This window comes from Elephantulus edwardii, unplaced genomic scaffold (genome assembly GCF_000299155.1).
Source record: "Elephantulus edwardii isolate Elephantulus edwardi_28Jun2011 unplaced genomic scaffold, EleEdw1.0 scaffold00302, whole genome shotgun sequence".
NCBI lineage: Eukaryota > Metazoa > Chordata > Mammalia > Macroscelidea > Macroscelididae > Elephantulus > Elephantulus edwardii.
Window position 1 is genome coordinate 946,001 of NW_006400052.1, and position 16,691 is coordinate 962,691.

Sequence of the window (16,691 nt, forward strand, 5' to 3'; positions counted from 1 at the left end):
TCCCATGGCAATGCGCCTTTTAATTTCCTGGCTGCTGGTGCCAAGACTGTTGACTATGGAGCCAAGCAAACTAAAGCTGTGTACAGTCTCAATCTCTTCACCATCCATCCTGATGCTGCCAATTGGTCCAAGAGGAGGTAGCTGAAATAATCTGGGAGAGGTTGTTTGGTGGATGAAGTGGGGAACCTACCGCTCCTTGTGCCGCTTCAGAAGCCTCTTGACGTCCTCTCTGGCAGTGGGGACAGGGCCGGCTCTCTCCAAGGCCTCCTTCAGGAGCTGACTCTTTTCCAGGCCGAAGACATGTGGGGGAGCAGGCCCTGAAGCAGGGGGTGGAGGTGGCAGTGGGGGTGGTGGGGGAACAGGGGCCTGGAGGCTCGAAGAGGTAGGTACAAAAGTAAAACTGGAGGGAACAGGAGGCAGAGGAGGTGGGATGGAGATTTGGGGTGCAGGGTTTTGGGGAGGTGTGGTGGGGGGAGAGCTAGAAGTCATCTTGGGGTCTTTGGGGGGAAGCTGAGTGGAAATGAGAATGGGAATGAGCTTTCAAAATAGGGTGAAAATTTGGCTGCAAGATGAGGCTTGTAAAGATCTGAAATCGGAGTCTAAGAATGGGGAGCTGAGGTGGCCTAGTGGCAAGAAGCTGCCCTGAAATCCCAGAGGTATGCGGTTCAAATCCACCGGATGCTCTGCTGGAGAAGGGGGGGCAATCTCCTCCTGTACCAGTCAAATCCGATTTGACAGAACACACACACACACACACACACACAAAATAATAAAATAAAACTTAAATAAAAAAAAGAATGGGGAGCTGAGCAACGGGACTGAAAGGTGTGAGAAGACTCAAGTCTTGAGGGATCTGCGAGTTACCAGGTTGGTGCCTAATCGGCCTTTTAATCTCACATTTGTAGTATGGGCTGAGCCAAGTTTGTTCACAAAGGTGATTAAAGAGTTATTTTATACAGGCCAAGATCTGGAAATTCAAGGGTTAAATATCCGGGTTTATGAAGGCGGTTGGAACAGGTTGTGGTGATCTAAGAGTGGGATTCAGGGGCCCGGAGATGAGGACTCCGGGAATTTAGGCTCGGATCCCCATAACCCTGCACACAGTCCAGTCCAGAGTTCTGGACCTCTACCCTGTTAAGAGGTCAAAAAGGACACCTAGAAGAAAATGTTGCCCCGCTGTAGAAGTCCTACGGTTACTTAAGAAACAAATCAATGAACTGGGGAAGGCTTAAGATACCGGAGGTTGAAAGGCGTGACGACCACCGCAAGCAAAAAAGTATCCAGAGAGTTAAAAAAAAAAACACCTCCCGGTCAAGCAAGATGGCGGCGACCACAACCTTTATCACGTGGTGGGGGCCCTTTCACAAATCACATTGTAGAAAATACTAGGGCAGTGGGGCCTCCAGAATAGACTGTTGAGCGATACGCATCCTGATTGGCAAGGAGAGGGCGAGGGGCGTGGCCTTCACTAATTGGCCCGTAGGCTCGGAGCGAGAAAAGATGGAGGCCGGGGAGGGGTTTTTCTGCTTAGGCGGGAACCCAAGTTTCGTTTTGATTGGCAAGCTATTAGCCCACTGGTGGTGACACGTACTCTGATTGGTAAAAATATCCAGTTTCCACGTGGTGATTGGTTGCCGAGAGGCAAAGGAGAAGCTAGAAGAGGAAGCTTTGTGGTCGCTCTCAGGCACGCCACAGGCACTACTTGGGGGTGGTTCTACCCTGTCGGTGAGTAATCTTGGGCGAAGGGGGCCATCCACACGTGGCCAGTAGGGCAAGTGAAGCGCAAGCCTTTCCAGATATCTTCTGGGAATTATTTCCCGGTGTGGGAGACCAGAATGCTTAAATTTGTCTCGCTTTTCTTAACTGGCCTTACATCCGGGAATTTTCTCCTGGGCTGCCCTTTGGGCGTGTGGGCCAATGAGGATCCTCACTTAGGCAACTCCGCCTTCTAGGTCGCGTAAAGCATTATGGGACTCGTAGTGAGCATCTCGCTGTCTGTCTGGGGACGCGGGGAAGAGCCGCTGAGTTTCAGCTCCAAGTCGTTCGCCACACCGTTCCTTACTGCGTCTTGTTTGACTTCTCCCTGGGAAGAAAACTCCCACCGGTCCATTAGACAAGCAGTGGAACAAAGGAATAGACGAACGCAGGGCTAAAGTCGCCTTTTTTCCTTTTTCCAGCCCTACCTCGACATCTCGCGCCATGGCAGTTCCCGAGACCCGTCCCAATCATACTATCTATATCAACAACCTCAACGAGAAGATCAAGAAGGATGGTGAGTTTCTGGATAGGGCAATCCCTAGGCTGTATCGCAGCTGGCCTCCTCCATAGTCTGTTTCTCTTCAGCCTTCTTCAGTAATTACACGTGCTGCACCCTGAGGAGTTGCGCTGTAAACCCAAAGGAAGGAGGTTCGAATCCACCAGCTGCTCTGTGAAATAAAGCTGGGTAGTCCGTCTCTTGTGCCGTTTACAGGCGCTGAAAACTCGCTAGAGGGTCAGCTAAGTAATTTCTTATTTGATGGCGATGAATTGTTTTAGTCCATCCACACTTTATTAACTCTACCACTGCTTTTTGGTCTTCAGCTCTTAGCTTACATGATCTGTCTTCTCCCACATGCCTGTCTCTGACTTTTCGCAGGACCAAGGCATCAAGTCTTGATCCTTCTTGGTTGTCAAAGTCACAACCCACTGGCCTCTTGAGTTCTCTGTGCTTAAAAGCTGGAGCTTTATGGGTCCTTAGGTTCCCAGTGACCAGGCCACAATGAAACCCTGTAACCCTGGCGAAGAGAGTGGGGTAAAGAGCTGTGTAGACAACCCAAAAGCGTTCACGTAATCTACCAGCCACTCTGCAGGACAAAGATTTCTTTACTGCCTCTTAAAACCTATAGGAGTGTTGGTTCTAACTCACCGAAAGTAACAACAGCAGCCGTGGCTAACTAGATGCTGAGCTGTGCTTTTCTATAAATAATGATCACATTTTGATCTCACTTCAACTGTTAGAGCTGTTGGGTGTTGAGTGAACTACGATTCATTGCGACCCTAAGAACAGCATATCCAAACCTGCCCTGTCTTGCCCCAGCGTCACCATCTCTGCCATGCTCAAGCCATCTTGTTAAGGGTCTTTCTTTTGTGAGGACCTTCTACTTTTATCCCAGCATAATATTCAAAGGCATCAGTTCTTCCGTCTTCATTATGCATTGTCAAAACATTCAGATGCCTATGAAGCAATTAAAACAGAAAAGCTAATCTTTGGCACAGGCCCTTCAGACATGCGTCTTCGCCAAATTGAGCACAGCGGCTCCCTTATCCACCTAAAACCGTGGTTCTCAGCCTTGGGTCAGACTCCTGTGATGATAGTAGGGCCACAGTAAGGAGATGGCGGCTGAACATGGGCCAGAGTTTGGAAAGCTTGGATTTTGAAATTCGAGCCCAAGGTTTGGATATGCCGTTTGCGATATAACCTACTGACTGAGGTGACCTGCATTCATTTCCTCTAAAATAGTCGCTTTGGTGTGTTCAGCAGTGGCATTGGCAGGCAAAATAGGGGATTCCTCCTGCCTTGGGCTCTTTACTAACATCTCACCACCCCATCTCCTGTAAATCCCTCAGTGTAAGAAAATATTTATCATCCAATATATGTCAATAAAAAATTAGTTAATAAACAAAAAAAACAAACATCCGTGTGCTAGATCAAGGGCTCCTTAATCTCTCAACTGCTATTTTTGCTCTTTAGCACTTTAGAGGTAACATGTCTTTTTGATTTCTTGAAAATGGGTGTTGATTGTGGATCCAAGTAGATCTTTGGCAACAGTCTTTTTCCTATCTATCATGGTGTTTCCTGTTGGTCGTGGTGAGGATTTCTGTTTCCTTGATGTAATCCATATTGGTAGCTATAGTTTTTGAACTTCAATAAGTGCTTCAAGCCTTTACTTTCAACAAGCAAGTTTGTGTCATCTGCATGATGCAGGTTGTTTGGTGGGTCTTCCTGTGATCCAGATGCTACATTTTTTGTATAGTCTAGCTTTTCAAATGATTTGCTCAGTGCTCAGTTTACATCTTGATAGTATGGAGAAAGCATACAATCTTGACACACATCTTTCCTGATTTTAAGTCATGCAGTGTACACTTATTCTGTTTGAATCCATCCATTCTGCTTAATCTCCGTACAGGTTTTACATGAGCACAGTAAAGTGTTAAATTACAGTCAGGTGTCTTGAAGTTATATCTGCAGGAAGAAACTATTCCCATTTTTCAGATAAGGAAAATGGCTTCTACGTGCACACTGCAGGGAAAGTGGGTGAAACAACCAGCATGGAATTCTGCTGGAGAATATATTTGAAATCATTCAGTTACCCTAGTGTGACTGCAAGCTGGACAAAATGTGGGAATTCGCTAAACTGTCCGGTTTTTTTTAATGTTAGATATATTACCACTGTAGAAATTTTTGAAGTAACCAATGGAGTTTAAAATTAAATTTTAATTTATTCTTAAAGTTGCTGTTGAAGAAAACAAAAAGAAGGAATATAAATTCTGGAGACTAAGGTGTGCCTGATCAAGGCCATAGTCTTTGCAATTGTTTGCTGTGTGTCAGAAAGCTGGACAATGACTAGGGATGATAGAGAAATGATGTCTTTGAGCTGTGGTGCTGGAGAAAACGATTGAATATACCATGGACTGCTGGGAGAACAGGTTTATCCTAGAGGGGTAAACCAGGGTGCTCCTTGAAGGCAAGGATTTTGAGGCTTTGTCTGACATACTTTGGGCATGTTGCAAAGAAGGACCAGTCCTTGGAAAGAGACATCATGCTTGGAAGGGTGGAAGGACAGGACAAGAGGAAGATCTTTGATGAGATTGATTAATTGATTTAGTGACTGGGGTAATGAGGGTAGGTGTGTCAGGGACAATAAAGTTGGCACAGGATAGAGCAGGTTTCAGGGCTATTTTACATAGGGTCGCTATGATTCACAGGCAAGACTCGATGGCACATAACAACAACATACTTTTTTCCTTTCTTTTTTTTTTTTTTTTAAATTTTGTGTGCGTGTACCGTCAAATCAGATCTGACTGGTACAGGAGGATATTGCGCCTCCTTCTCCGGCAGAGCGTCTGGTGGATTTGAACTGTGTTCCTCTGGGATTGCACTGTAGCTTCTTACCACTAGGCCACCAGAGCTCCCCACAACAACATACTTTTTAAAAGTGTTCAGTTATGCAAGGTGGTGGGGCACTGGGGGTAGAATGGTGTCCTCATGGAACCACAATCCAATGAGAAGGACCTGTCATCTGCCAGATAACACATCAGGGACATGATGGGGTAGCTAGGCACAGGGAGAGGATGGGAGACTCCAGGGAATTTTGGAGAAGCCCTACAGTTAGAGGAAGCAGCATTTATGTTTGATGAGGGAGATGTTCATGACTTTACTTTGACCATGAACAAAAGGGCCTGCAGCATTCAGGGAACTACAAGTAGGTTTGTGTGACTGTAGCCTGTGAATAATGGAGATACTTTTGCTGAGCTCTTGAGGCCTTGGAGGCCTTCTTCCGAGGTTGCCATGGAGCTTGGCAAGGGTCACAGTTGTTGGTTGTTTAAAAATCTTCACAGCTGTCAGAGGGAAACTAGAGTAGGTGGGAAGGGAGACTGAGGAGTAGCTCTGAGTCCAGTGGAATGCCTGGTCTGTGAACTAGGTGTGTGAGACGAAAACCAGAAATGTCACAAAGACTTTTTGGCTAGTTGCTTCAAAACACTTTTTCTTTCCCCATTCCTCCTTTGTCCTGTTTTACAAAAGTCTTGTTTTGTATCTTTTTTATAAAACTCTTCTGCATAACTATCTTTTTACAGGCCTGCATGGGAAGACTGTCTTTTTCCTTGTTAAGCTTTAATCTTTTCTCAAGGAAAGCAGTCTCCTAGAGGTGATTGTGATGGATTTGATAGGCAGGTCCTGGTCCCAGCTCTACCATGTCCTCAATACCCTCAAGACACTGGGCAGGTAATGCCTGTCAAAGCCTATTTCCTATGCTGATAAAATGAGTGCTCATCGAACATAATTGAAGTGAAGTGGTTGTGAAAATTGTGTGGAAGTTATATAAATATCTGTGGAGAAAGGTTTCTTGCAAGCTATATTAGGCATGGGGCTATTAGAATAAATACATTGGAAAGACTTGTGGAAAAGTGCTCCCTGCTCACAGGTGAAGGATGAGGAAATCTGCTCTTGTTAAGATTTACTGCCTCGGACACCTGGTGGAGGACCACCATGAGTTGGAATTAATGGCAAGGAGTGTGGTCTTGGGCTTGGGTAGTTTTTCAAAGGGAGAGTTTAACATGCTGTCAGAGGTGAGAAATGCCATGAAGGAAAGTAAATAGCATGAGAAGAGACCACTTTTTTTTTTTTAAGAAGAACATTCAAGTTTGTTTTGGATGAATCTGCCAGAAAACTGAACTAATACTTTTTGTCTGTAATAAATTGAATTTTGGTTGTACCACCTTGGGAAAGATGGTGTGGGAGCAGAAATGACATGTCTTCCCAGGTTCCTACTCCTACTTCTGTCAATTCTAAATACCCTTGTCCCTCACTGACTCTAACCACTTTGCCACTGCATCTGCTAATCTCTTGCAATGTCTACACAGATCTCAACAGCAATACTCGGGATTATAAGGTGTAATAGTGAAGTAACAGATTACAATTCAGATTTGAAACAGGATTCAGTTCTTCAGTCAAGATAGCTTCTCAAGCATGCTCATAGGCCCTTTCAGTCCTGGCTACTAGTGTCTTCCCCTATAGCCCTTCCATAAACCTAGGTGAAGGCATCTGACCCTGGCTCCCAGGGGCAGCGGTTGTAGTACATCTTTGTCTTTGCTGCTGCTGATCTGGTCTCCATGTGTAGCATAGGAATAGCTGACCCATGAAGACTCGATGCACGTTCTGCCTTTTTTTTAAAATTTTTTATTATTCAAATAAAATTTTTCTTTTAAACTGGTTTACTTAAAAAGTTTGTATACATTTTTTTCACACCAGCTCTTTCCCATTTTCTTTGCGTGCCCGCGCATGCACACACACACACACACACACACACACCCCCTCACCCTCACCTGTCCTTACCCCTCTGCTCTTAACCTCTCCTACTTGGGTTCTCATACACGTTCTACAATAATGGTCTTATACAATATTTTTCCTTATAGGGCTGAATTAGTTCATTTAGCATAGTGCTAATTCCTCCCAAGTTAGGTCCTAATTTACAAAATCATTGCTCCTGCGTGATACATAGTATTCCATTGTGTTAATGTACCATAATTTCTCAACCCATTTAATTATGGTTGGACATTTGAGCTGTTTGTTTCTATGTTCTTGCAGTGGTGAATGCTGCTATGAACATTGATGTACAAGTCTCTGTCCCTCAGTTCACATTTTCTAAGAGTATATTCTAATCAGTGGACTATCTGGGTCATAAGAAATTTCTATTTTAAGCTTTCTGAGGAATCACCAAACTGCCTTCCAGAGTGGTTGTACCATTTTACAATCTGCATTCTTTGACAGCAGCAAGGTTTCCATTTTATTCCCTTGAACTTGCGCCATCTCTTTGTATGTCTTTCTCTCTCATTCCCTCCCTCACTCCCTCCTGTCTGGTCAGTCACAGAATTGGAATTTACTTTGGCAGAAGGTTTGATTTGGGGTGTCATATCAAGGAGCCCTAGTGGGTTCAAGTGCTTAGCTGCCGACTTAAGTGGGCTGTTAGAACTCTCTGAGGGAGAGGACTGCTCCTATAATGTTCTGTCCTGACTTGTGTGGTCACTGTGAGTTGGAATCGACAGCCTTGGAGAATTGGCTGTCTTGTTCTGAGACTCAGCCCACACCTAAGAATTAGTGCAAGTTGTGGTTCAATAGCAGAAAAGAGACCACTATCAGTTAGTCTCAGGAGTCATTTTTTAGTCTTTTATGAAGGACTAGTTAATAAATGCCCTGAATACCAAGACTTAGGACTTAAGGGTTAAGAATATCTGTTCTTAGGAGGGTAGCCCATCCACTTAGCGTGGACTTTCTGTGTTGAGACTCTTCCCAAACCTTGTCACGTGTCTCTCCATTTCTGTTTCTTTAGCTTGTAATAAATGTTACCAAAGTGTGATGACACATCCATTATTTTTTTTTTTTAAAAATTTATTATTTTTGTATGTGTACCGTCAAATCTGATCTGACAGGTACAAGAGGAGATTGTCCCTCCTTCCCCAGCAGAGCATCTGGTGGATTCGAACTGTGCACCTCTGTGATTGCAGTGCAGCTTCTTGCCACTAGGCCACCATAGTTCCCCCCCATTGCTTTTGAATTGGAAACAACTCATAGCTGATCCTCCAGCAGATTTTCAGAGGCTGTAAATTGCAAAGGAGGAGATTACCCATCTTTTGGAAGCAGGAGTGGCACTTCCTAAACCACATTCCTCTGGAAACTATAAACTTGGAAAAATGATAGTATGGAAAGGCATTAGATCTTTTGTTCATAGAGTCGCTATGAGTTGTGCTCGACTCGATGGCAACAAGCCTTTGAGTTGGCAGCATATCCCTGTACACCCTGAATTCCTCAAATTCTCCAATGAGATTCAACCCAAAAGGACAATTGAGACCTATAGGTTGGAAGGTCAGAGTGGACCCCAAGCAGGCATTCTGTGTGGAAAGCCAGTTTCTAATTTGTGACCAGTTGGTCAGAAAGAGTATCATGTGCACTTCCCAGAATTGCTCTTGATGTGACACCCTCAAATCAAAAGTATCTGATTATTTGGTATTGTCTTTTGTTGTTGTTGTTGTTATGTGCCATCGAGTTGCTTGCGACTCATAGCGACCCTATGTACAACAGCCCTAAACTCTGCTCTGTCCTGTGCCAATCACACTGTCTCTGACACTCCCATCCCTATTATCCCAGTCACTGAATCAATCCACCTCATAGAGGGCCTTCCCCTCCTGTGCTGTCCCTCCACCCTCCCAAGCATGATGTCCTTCTCCAAGGACTGGTCTCTCCTCACAACATGTCCAAAGTATGTTAGACGGAGCCTCAGAATCCTTGCCTCCAGGGGGCCACCCGGTTTAACCCTTTCCAGGATGAATCTGTTTGTTTTCCTAGCAGTCTATGGTACCCTCAATACTCTTCTCCAGCACCACAACTCAATTGTCTTTAGTATGAGAGTTTTCGTCTCACTCTGTGTGACTAGGGTTAGACTACTTGAGGGTGCTAAGAGCCCAAGACACACTTGATTTATTTTTCTTTGAGGAAGGTGTGTTTTTACAAATTAACAGATAGGATTTGTGGGACCCCTGAGTCATCCAGCTCTGCCTGCACCGTTTTTCCAAGAGCATGTGTTCATGTAGCTCCATCATATTTTGATCATTGTAATATTTCAAGCTTAAAAATACAGCTAGACTACCAAACTAAGACCAAAGGATTTAGACCTGTTTAATTGTGCCTGGAGTTGCTGTACAGTGGTAACATGTAGCTGCCGTGAGGCTGAACACTGTGACACTGATGTGTCAAATGCATTAATGGTTGGTTACCCAATGCAGATAGAGTGGGGTGTAGTTCTCTGATTAAAACAAGCTTGGAAGCAGAGTGGCATCCACTTCCGTAATAGCTTGTCTCCGGAAACCCTGTGAACCTGGTGAGAGTCTGAAAGACACCCAAGTGTTGAGGACTCTTTTTCATAGGGTCGCTATGAGTTGCTTGCGACTTGACGGCACTTAACAGCAACAACAATTGTGTCTGGTGGCCTAGTGGTAAGGAGTTTCACTGACAATTCAGAGGCACACAATTCAGATCCACCAGCTGCTCTGTGGGAGAAAGATGGGCAGTCTCTTCCCTTGCAATTAGCTGCTCTGAAAACCCCCTGGAGGGGTCAGTGTAGGTCGGTTCTAACTTGACAGTACACAACAATTGTGTTGTACAATTGAATATGAAATACTAATTCCAAGTAATAAGAAATGTGAGTCTCAAACTCATCTCCAAGAGGGGAGACCTCTTGAGGTGCTATGGCCTGTCTTCTGCTAAGATCTGGGTGACTAGAAGGAAGCAGCTGTCCAAATACCAGAAGGGTGTTCCAGGCAGAGGGAACAGCCAGTGCAAACTCCCTGAGGTGGAATTAGTGGTGTAAGAAAGGACTGTGAGGTAGAATACAATGAGAACTGAGGAAGTTGGCTGGGACCAAGTCTCAACAGGCCTTGTGTTAATGTGCTTTTGACAGACAGAACTCTTAATTTATTGAGCATTTTATTGTGTGCCAGGTACTTTTCTGAGCCCTGTGTTTGAGTGAACTCAGTCTTTACACTGCAGCTGGCCCTGTACTGTCACTCCTCATCCATGTCACAGAACAGGATGCTGGACCCTTGGCGTTTTGGGTACTCTGTCAGATGGACTCTGGTCTGGGCTGAACATCATCTGAAAAATGGAATGGAACCCAGGTCTCTGGTCACTGGTGGCTCTTTCTTTTCCCACTACAGAGCTGAAGAAGTCCCTTTACGCCATCTTCTCCCAGTTTGGCCAGATCCTAGATATTCTGGTATCGAGGAGCCTGAAGATGAGGGGCCAGGCCTTTGTCATCTTCAAAGAGGTCAGCAGCGCCACCAACGCCCTGCGCTCCATGCAAGGCTTCCCCTTCTACGACAAGCCCATGGTGAGTTCTGTGGGTGTGGGGGGGAGACTGGGTGGAGCAGGGGTGGCTGGATAAAGGTGATTCCTCCTGTCACCTGTGAGAAGAGGAAGTGGAGCTGAGTGTTTAGGTAGAAACCCTGTGTGTGATGTGGACTAAGACCTAAAGATAAGAGCATATGTTACAGAGGAACAGGGTCAAGTTCACGTGGCTGGAGTCCAGAGAGGAAGAGGTTGTGGCCTGGAGAGAGGATCAGATAGTAGGCTGAGTGGTATTTTATCCCACTGAAAGGTCACCTATGCTAGGGAGCCATGGGAGAAGGCTTCCTGGCTGTTAGAGGAAGGGGAAAAAGGTCCAGTCCCCAGGGTGAGGCTGGATTGAGTACCTGCAGAGAGGGGTGGATAGGACCAGACTAGGACAGGATGGGCTGCTGATGTTCTAAAAGTCCCAAGTGTGTGCCTTAAGGAACAAGCCCATAGAGGAAAGGAATGGCCTAAATGAAAACTGCTGGAACATACCTTTCCCGTTGTCCTGCAGTGAGTTTACAAGTTTCAGTGAATTGGATTAGACTGCCAATCCAGCTTCTTTGGAGAGGTGATAGCTGGTCTCAGTGCCTGGAGGTCTTGGGCGAGTGGCCTCAGTACAGGTCATGCAGATTGGTTTTGTGGAAGAAGTGGCCACAAGGACACTGAACTCATTGCTGTTGAGTGGGAACCAACTCATAGCTGACGTTTTTTTAGAGGCTGTAAATCACAGGAGAGTGTATATCCTTCTCCCTTGGGGCCACTGGTGGATTTGAACCTGTAGAGAAACGTGGCCTTTGGGTTAGCAGCACAACTCTGTCCGGACTGCTCCATGAGAGCTCTGTATATCGGACACACATGCGTGCGTGTGTGTGTTGTGTGTGTGTTTTTGTGTGTGTGTGTGGTTGTGTGTGTGTTTTTGTGTGTGTGTGTGGTTGTGTGTGTGTTTTTGTGTTTGCGCGCATGCGTGTCTTGTTCCTCCTTAAGTTTGTCCCCAAATCGCTACTTGGACCATCAGTCTTTTTAGCTCAAGTTCAAAACTTGTCCTGTTTCTTTCACTCACCCCTCCACTACTGCTGACCTGTTTACAGCCCCCACCCTTCCTTACCAGGTCTGTGGCAGCAGCCTGCTCACTGGTCCCCTAGTGTCTGCCTGTGCTCTCTACAGGCTGCTTTCCCTCCCACCACCAACCCAGTGCACTTCTCAGAGTACTTGTGACCTGTGCCTTTCTGTAGAGTCCCCCAATTTCCTCACCAGTCCTTCCAATTTCCAGCCCCTCTTAACATATCTGGCCTCATTCTCTCCCTCTCTTGCTTATACTGTCCTTGCTGTTCTTGAAATACAGAGTACACTTAAACTCTTTGTACACTTTGCTAGACTGTTTTTCCCCTCAAATCCCTACGTGGCTCTTGGTTGTGGTAAATCTTTTTATCAGAACAGACTGCCACATCTTTTCCTTGTGAAACAACTGATGGGTTGGAACAGCTGACCTTTCTGTTAGCAGCCAAGTGATTTAAACAGCTGTGCGCATTTATAATCCTTTGAGGTAACTGATAAAAGTCCCATTTTGCAAATCAAGAGGTTGAGGCCAAAAATTTTTCTTTATTATTTTTTTGTGTGTATACCGCCAAATTGGATCTTACTGGTACAGGAAGACATTGTCTCTCCTTCTCCAGCAGAGCATCTGGTGGATTCAAACTGCTCACCTCTGGGATTGCAGTACAGCTTCTTGCCACTATGCCACCAGAGCTCACTGAGGCCAAACAATTTTCTTAGTGTTCCTCAGGTTTGTGGTGGGGTCTGGTTTTGAACACAGGCTATTTGACCATCACATCCATGCTCTTGACCCTTCCTTTTGTGCAGAGAATCCAGTATGCCAAGACGGACTCTGATATTATCGCCAAGATGAAGGGCACCTTTGTGGAGCGGGACCGCAAGCGGGAGAAGAGGAAGCCCAAGAGCCAGGAGACCCCGGCTGCCAAGAAGGCCGTGCAGGGTGGGGCGGCCACCCCTGTTGTGGGGGCCGTCCAGGGGCCCGTGCCGGTAAGCCAAGCCTAGCACATGGTCTCTGTTGTCCTGGGGACTTCCTCAGCCTCTTGGCCTGGCCAGGTCAAGGTGGAGGAAGCTAAGCTTCTTGAGTATTCAGACTTTTCTCATGTGCCTGCCTCAGGTGGTTGGGCTCATCTCCTTCCCTAGTCAACCTTTTCTGTCTTGTCCACTATTTTTCTTTTCCTTGCCCTGTAGTTAATGATTATTTGATGGTTTGGGGTTTATTTTTGTGGGGGGTGTGTGTGTGTGTGTGTGTGTGTTTTTCCTTTCTTTTCCCCTAGGCATATACTTAATGCTTATTAGTTGGTTATATTGATGAATTTCTATCTTGGTTTTTTATAATCTGGATTTTTGCCCACCCCCGCTTCTTTGGTCTGACATTCTTCATACCCTGGGTTTTCTGTCAGATGGCCCCCCCTTTTTTAAAAAAAAATATGTTTATTATTGTGATTTGAGTGAAAGTTTACAGAGCACTTTGGTTTTCCACACATCCTTGCAGACGTGGCTTGTTTTCCGAGTCCCCGTGATCCCCACATTGTGACCATACTCTTCCCATTCTCTCTCTGTGATTCTCATTTACACTTCTTTCATTCCCCTTCCTGCCTTCTGGGTTTTATTCTTGGGCAAATTCCACCCTTTGTGATTGTTTGTTCTGAAAACTGAGTGCATTCCTGTTCTTGATCACCTCATAGTCAGATTTGTCCAGATATGGAACCACGGGTGAGTCTGTTTCAGGCTCATAGAATGACTTGAGGGCTGTTATCTGGGGTCCCTAATGACTTTCTTAGTTCCATCTCCAGCTGACAGCTCAGCAGGCGGCCCCCACTGCTGGCCAAGTCTCTAGTCCTGCTGCTTGCTCTTTCTACAGGGTATGCCTCCTATGACGCAGGCGCCCCGCATCATGCACCACATCCCGGGCCAGCCTCCCTACATGCCGCCCCCTGGCATGATCCCACCACCAGGCCTCGCACCTGGACAGATCCCGCCCGGGGCCATGCCCCCTCAGCAGCTCATGCCGGGTCAGATGCCACCTGCGCAGCCTGTAAGTGTCCTGTCCCCTGGGTCATTTGGTGGGTCTTGAAAACCATTTCTGTTTGTTTATTTTAAAATTCTTTTATTATTATTATTATTAATTTCAATGAACATCTACAGAGATTTTGGAATTCCATTCATTCCTTGTTGCACTTTGAAAACCATTTTGTATCCATTTCCTACTCCTCCATATTCTGAGTATCACAAGAGAACTGGTCTAGTTCCGGTTCTCTTGAGTTCTGCTTAGTATGTGTGAAAAGTGGGGGGAGGAAAATGATGTGTATAGGAGTCTCTCTGGAATAGACAGACCTTTTTAACCCCCTGTTGTGGAATTGATTCTGATGTAGTGCCCTCGTATTTGAGAGGTGACAACTATTCCTTCTCTTTTTCTTTTCCTTTGTGTACCATCTAATCCGGTCCGCCTGACACAGGAGAAGAGCCCCTCCTTCTCCAGAGGAGCATCTGGTGGAGCGACAGCTATTTCAGTGTGTGGGGTGGTGCTCAGTCCTCTGGGATGTGATTGAGGGCCTCTCTAAATGTTGAAGCTTTAGCAGTGGAGTAGGGTTCTGAGGCGAGAGAGGAATGGATGTGATTATTAGAAAGGTCATTGTAGCCTGTGCCTGGATGCATTCAGTGGGCTGTGGAGGACCTGGTTCCATGCCAGCCCCACTCCAGGCACTCAGGGCATAGCAGTGACCAGAGTAGGAACAGCTCTATGCCTGCCTGTGGCTTAGGGTCTACTGGATCCTAAAGGCGGTGGACAGACAGGTAGGAACATGAGTGTCAGGTACCAGAAAGACTTGAGGTGGCATGAGGGATCAGGGTTAAGAGGGAATATGAGTATTCTTCTTTTTATTTATTTATTTATTCATGAACATTTACAGAGATTTTTGGATTTCCATTCATTCATTGTTGCACTTCCCCCTTCCCCCCCCCCCGGGAATATGAGTCTTCTGTATCCCATTATGAGACCTCTTTTTTTTCTTCTTTTTTCCTCACAGCTTTCAGAAAACCCACCAAACCACATCTTGTTCCTCACTAACCTGCCAGAAGAGACCAACGAACTCATGCTGTCCATGCTTTTTAACCAGTGAGTGCGGCCTGTGGTTGGCGGAGCCAGGGCAAGAGCTTGTAGATTCAGGCTTCAGAACTCAGCCATGAGCTGGCTCTGGCTTTGGGGTTGGGGTGGGGTGACTGGAAGGTTGGGAGGCAGCTGGGGCTGTGTGGTTAATGAGGCTGGAATAGTCAGCTATTGCTGGGTGTCTCGGCATCATTTTTCTAGTCTCTAAATAGAGAACTGCAGGAGCATGTAAAATGATAGAACATTGAATCTGGTAAAATGAACGCTTTCCAAAACCGGGTGTTTGGTGGGTAATTAACACCCTGTGCATGGGGTTTAGACCAGCGTATCCCTGTTTAGAGTGACTGGTCACCCTAGAGTGAATTTGGGGAGGGGTATGAATGCATGGTGCCATGCTGTCTCCTACACTGTGGGTTGTGCATTCGTCCCAGTCAGTGTTTGTGGTTGCAAGATGGAGGGGAGAAATCATTGGGGCCAGCTCTTGGAGAGGAAATTTTGAGGCCCTGTGTGAAATAGTAAAACATTGTCTTAGCTGTACCATGACAGGGAGACAGTCCATGCTATTGGAATACTGATGGTAGTTGACTGCTGGGGAAGGAAGTAAGGAAAGAGAAGAGGGACATTTAAGCAGCAGCTTGGTGTAAACTTTAGGGTAGTGAGTGGTGTGTGGTGATCGGGATGGTGTTTGCGTGGCTGATTATGTTGGAAAAACCATTAAAGTATACACTTGCTTTTATATTAGGGTTTCCAAGCTCAGCACTAAGTGCTTTATAGGCCGGGTAATTCTCTCTTGTGAGGCTGTCTTTGGCATTGTAGGACGTTTGGTAAAATTCCTGGCCTCTGCTTACTACATGCCAGGAGCACTACCATTTCCAGTTCTGGGAACAAAAAAATATTTTTTGATATTGCCAAATGTCCTCTGGAGGGCAAAATTGGTCCTTAGTGAGACTTACTGGTTACTGTCATGCTTTATATAATAAACTTGAACATTGGAACTAAATGGTGAGACTGGATTCCTGATATGTGTCCTTCTGTCTCCCAGGTTCCCTGGCTTCAAGGAGGTGCGGCTGGTGCCCGGGCGGCATGACATTGCCTTTGTGGAGTTTGACAATGAGGTGCAGGCTGGGGCTGCCCGTGATGCCCTACAGGGCTTCAAGATCACCCAGAACAATGCTATGAAGATATCCTTCGCCAAGAAATAGCACCTTTCCCCCATGTCTTCCCCTGGCCCTGTTTCTGGGTTGCCCTCCCCGCCCCCTTGGCTTACCCCCTTGAAGGTAAGTCCCCCTCAGGGGCCTTCTTTGATCCGTGTGTGAGTGAATGGTCGCCACACAGCATTGTACCCAGAGTCTGTCCCCAGACATTGCACCTGGCGCTGTAGGCTGGAATTAAAGTGTTTTTTTGTGTTTTGGGTTTTTTTTTTCCTTACAACCATGTGTGCTGCTTTTCTATTGCCTTCAACCCATATCAGCTTTCTGTGTTTGAAGAACCTCATAACATGTTTGCCAATTTATTGAACAAACAAGTAAACAAGTCTGTCTTGGGGTGCTCCTAAGAGTCAAGGACGGTGAAACTTCATCTCACCTACTTGGACCATGTCAAGAGAAGCAAGGCAAGTCTTTGGAAAGAAATCTCATGTTGTGAAAGTTAGAAGATCAGAGAAAGGGAAGACCCTCAGTGAGATAGATTGACAAACAATGACTACAAAAATGGACTTGAGAGTGATAGAGATTGTGACAGTGACAGGATAGGACGTGGTTCAGGCCTATTGTTCATAAGGTCAGTAAGTTGTAATTGACTTGATAACCTAACAGCAATATAACATGGGGTTTGCCAACCTGGACAAACAGAATGGTGGAGGGATAGTCCAGTTTTGAATCAACTGTGCCT

At 45.9% G+C, this 16,691-nt stretch overlaps 2 protein-coding genes across 2 annotated transcripts in view; one reads left to right on the forward strand and one right to left on the reverse strand.

The window, feature by feature from the left end:
- The window catches only part of LOC102847435 (chromosome unknown open reading frame, human C19orf54), a 7,723-nt gene extending 5,532 nt beyond the window's left edge, over window positions 1-2,191 (reverse strand). The window contains exons 1-3 of the mRNA XM_006900949.1: window positions 2,184-2,191; window positions 1,592-1,734; window positions 191-497 (exon numbers count right to left, since the gene is read on the reverse strand). Of these exons, the coding sequence (XP_006901011.1) occupies window positions 191-497; window positions 1,592-1,734; window positions 2,184-2,191 (458 nt within the window). The remainder of the gene's footprint in view (window positions 1-190; window positions 498-1,591; window positions 1,735-2,183) is intronic.
- On the forward strand, window positions 2,128-16,218 carry SNRPA (small nuclear ribonucleoprotein polypeptide A). Its single transcript, XM_006900904.1, has 6 exons — window positions 2,128-2,272; window positions 10,468-10,640; window positions 12,503-12,682; window positions 13,557-13,730; window positions 14,722-14,810; window positions 15,844-16,218. Exons 1-6 carry the CDS (start codon window positions 2,200-2,202, stop codon window positions 16,001-16,003), a joined length of 849 nt encoding a protein of 282 aa, XP_006900966.1. The 5' UTR covers window positions 2,128-2,199; the 3' UTR covers window positions 16,004-16,218.
- The last annotated feature ends 473 nt before the right edge of the window (window positions 16,219-16,691 follow it).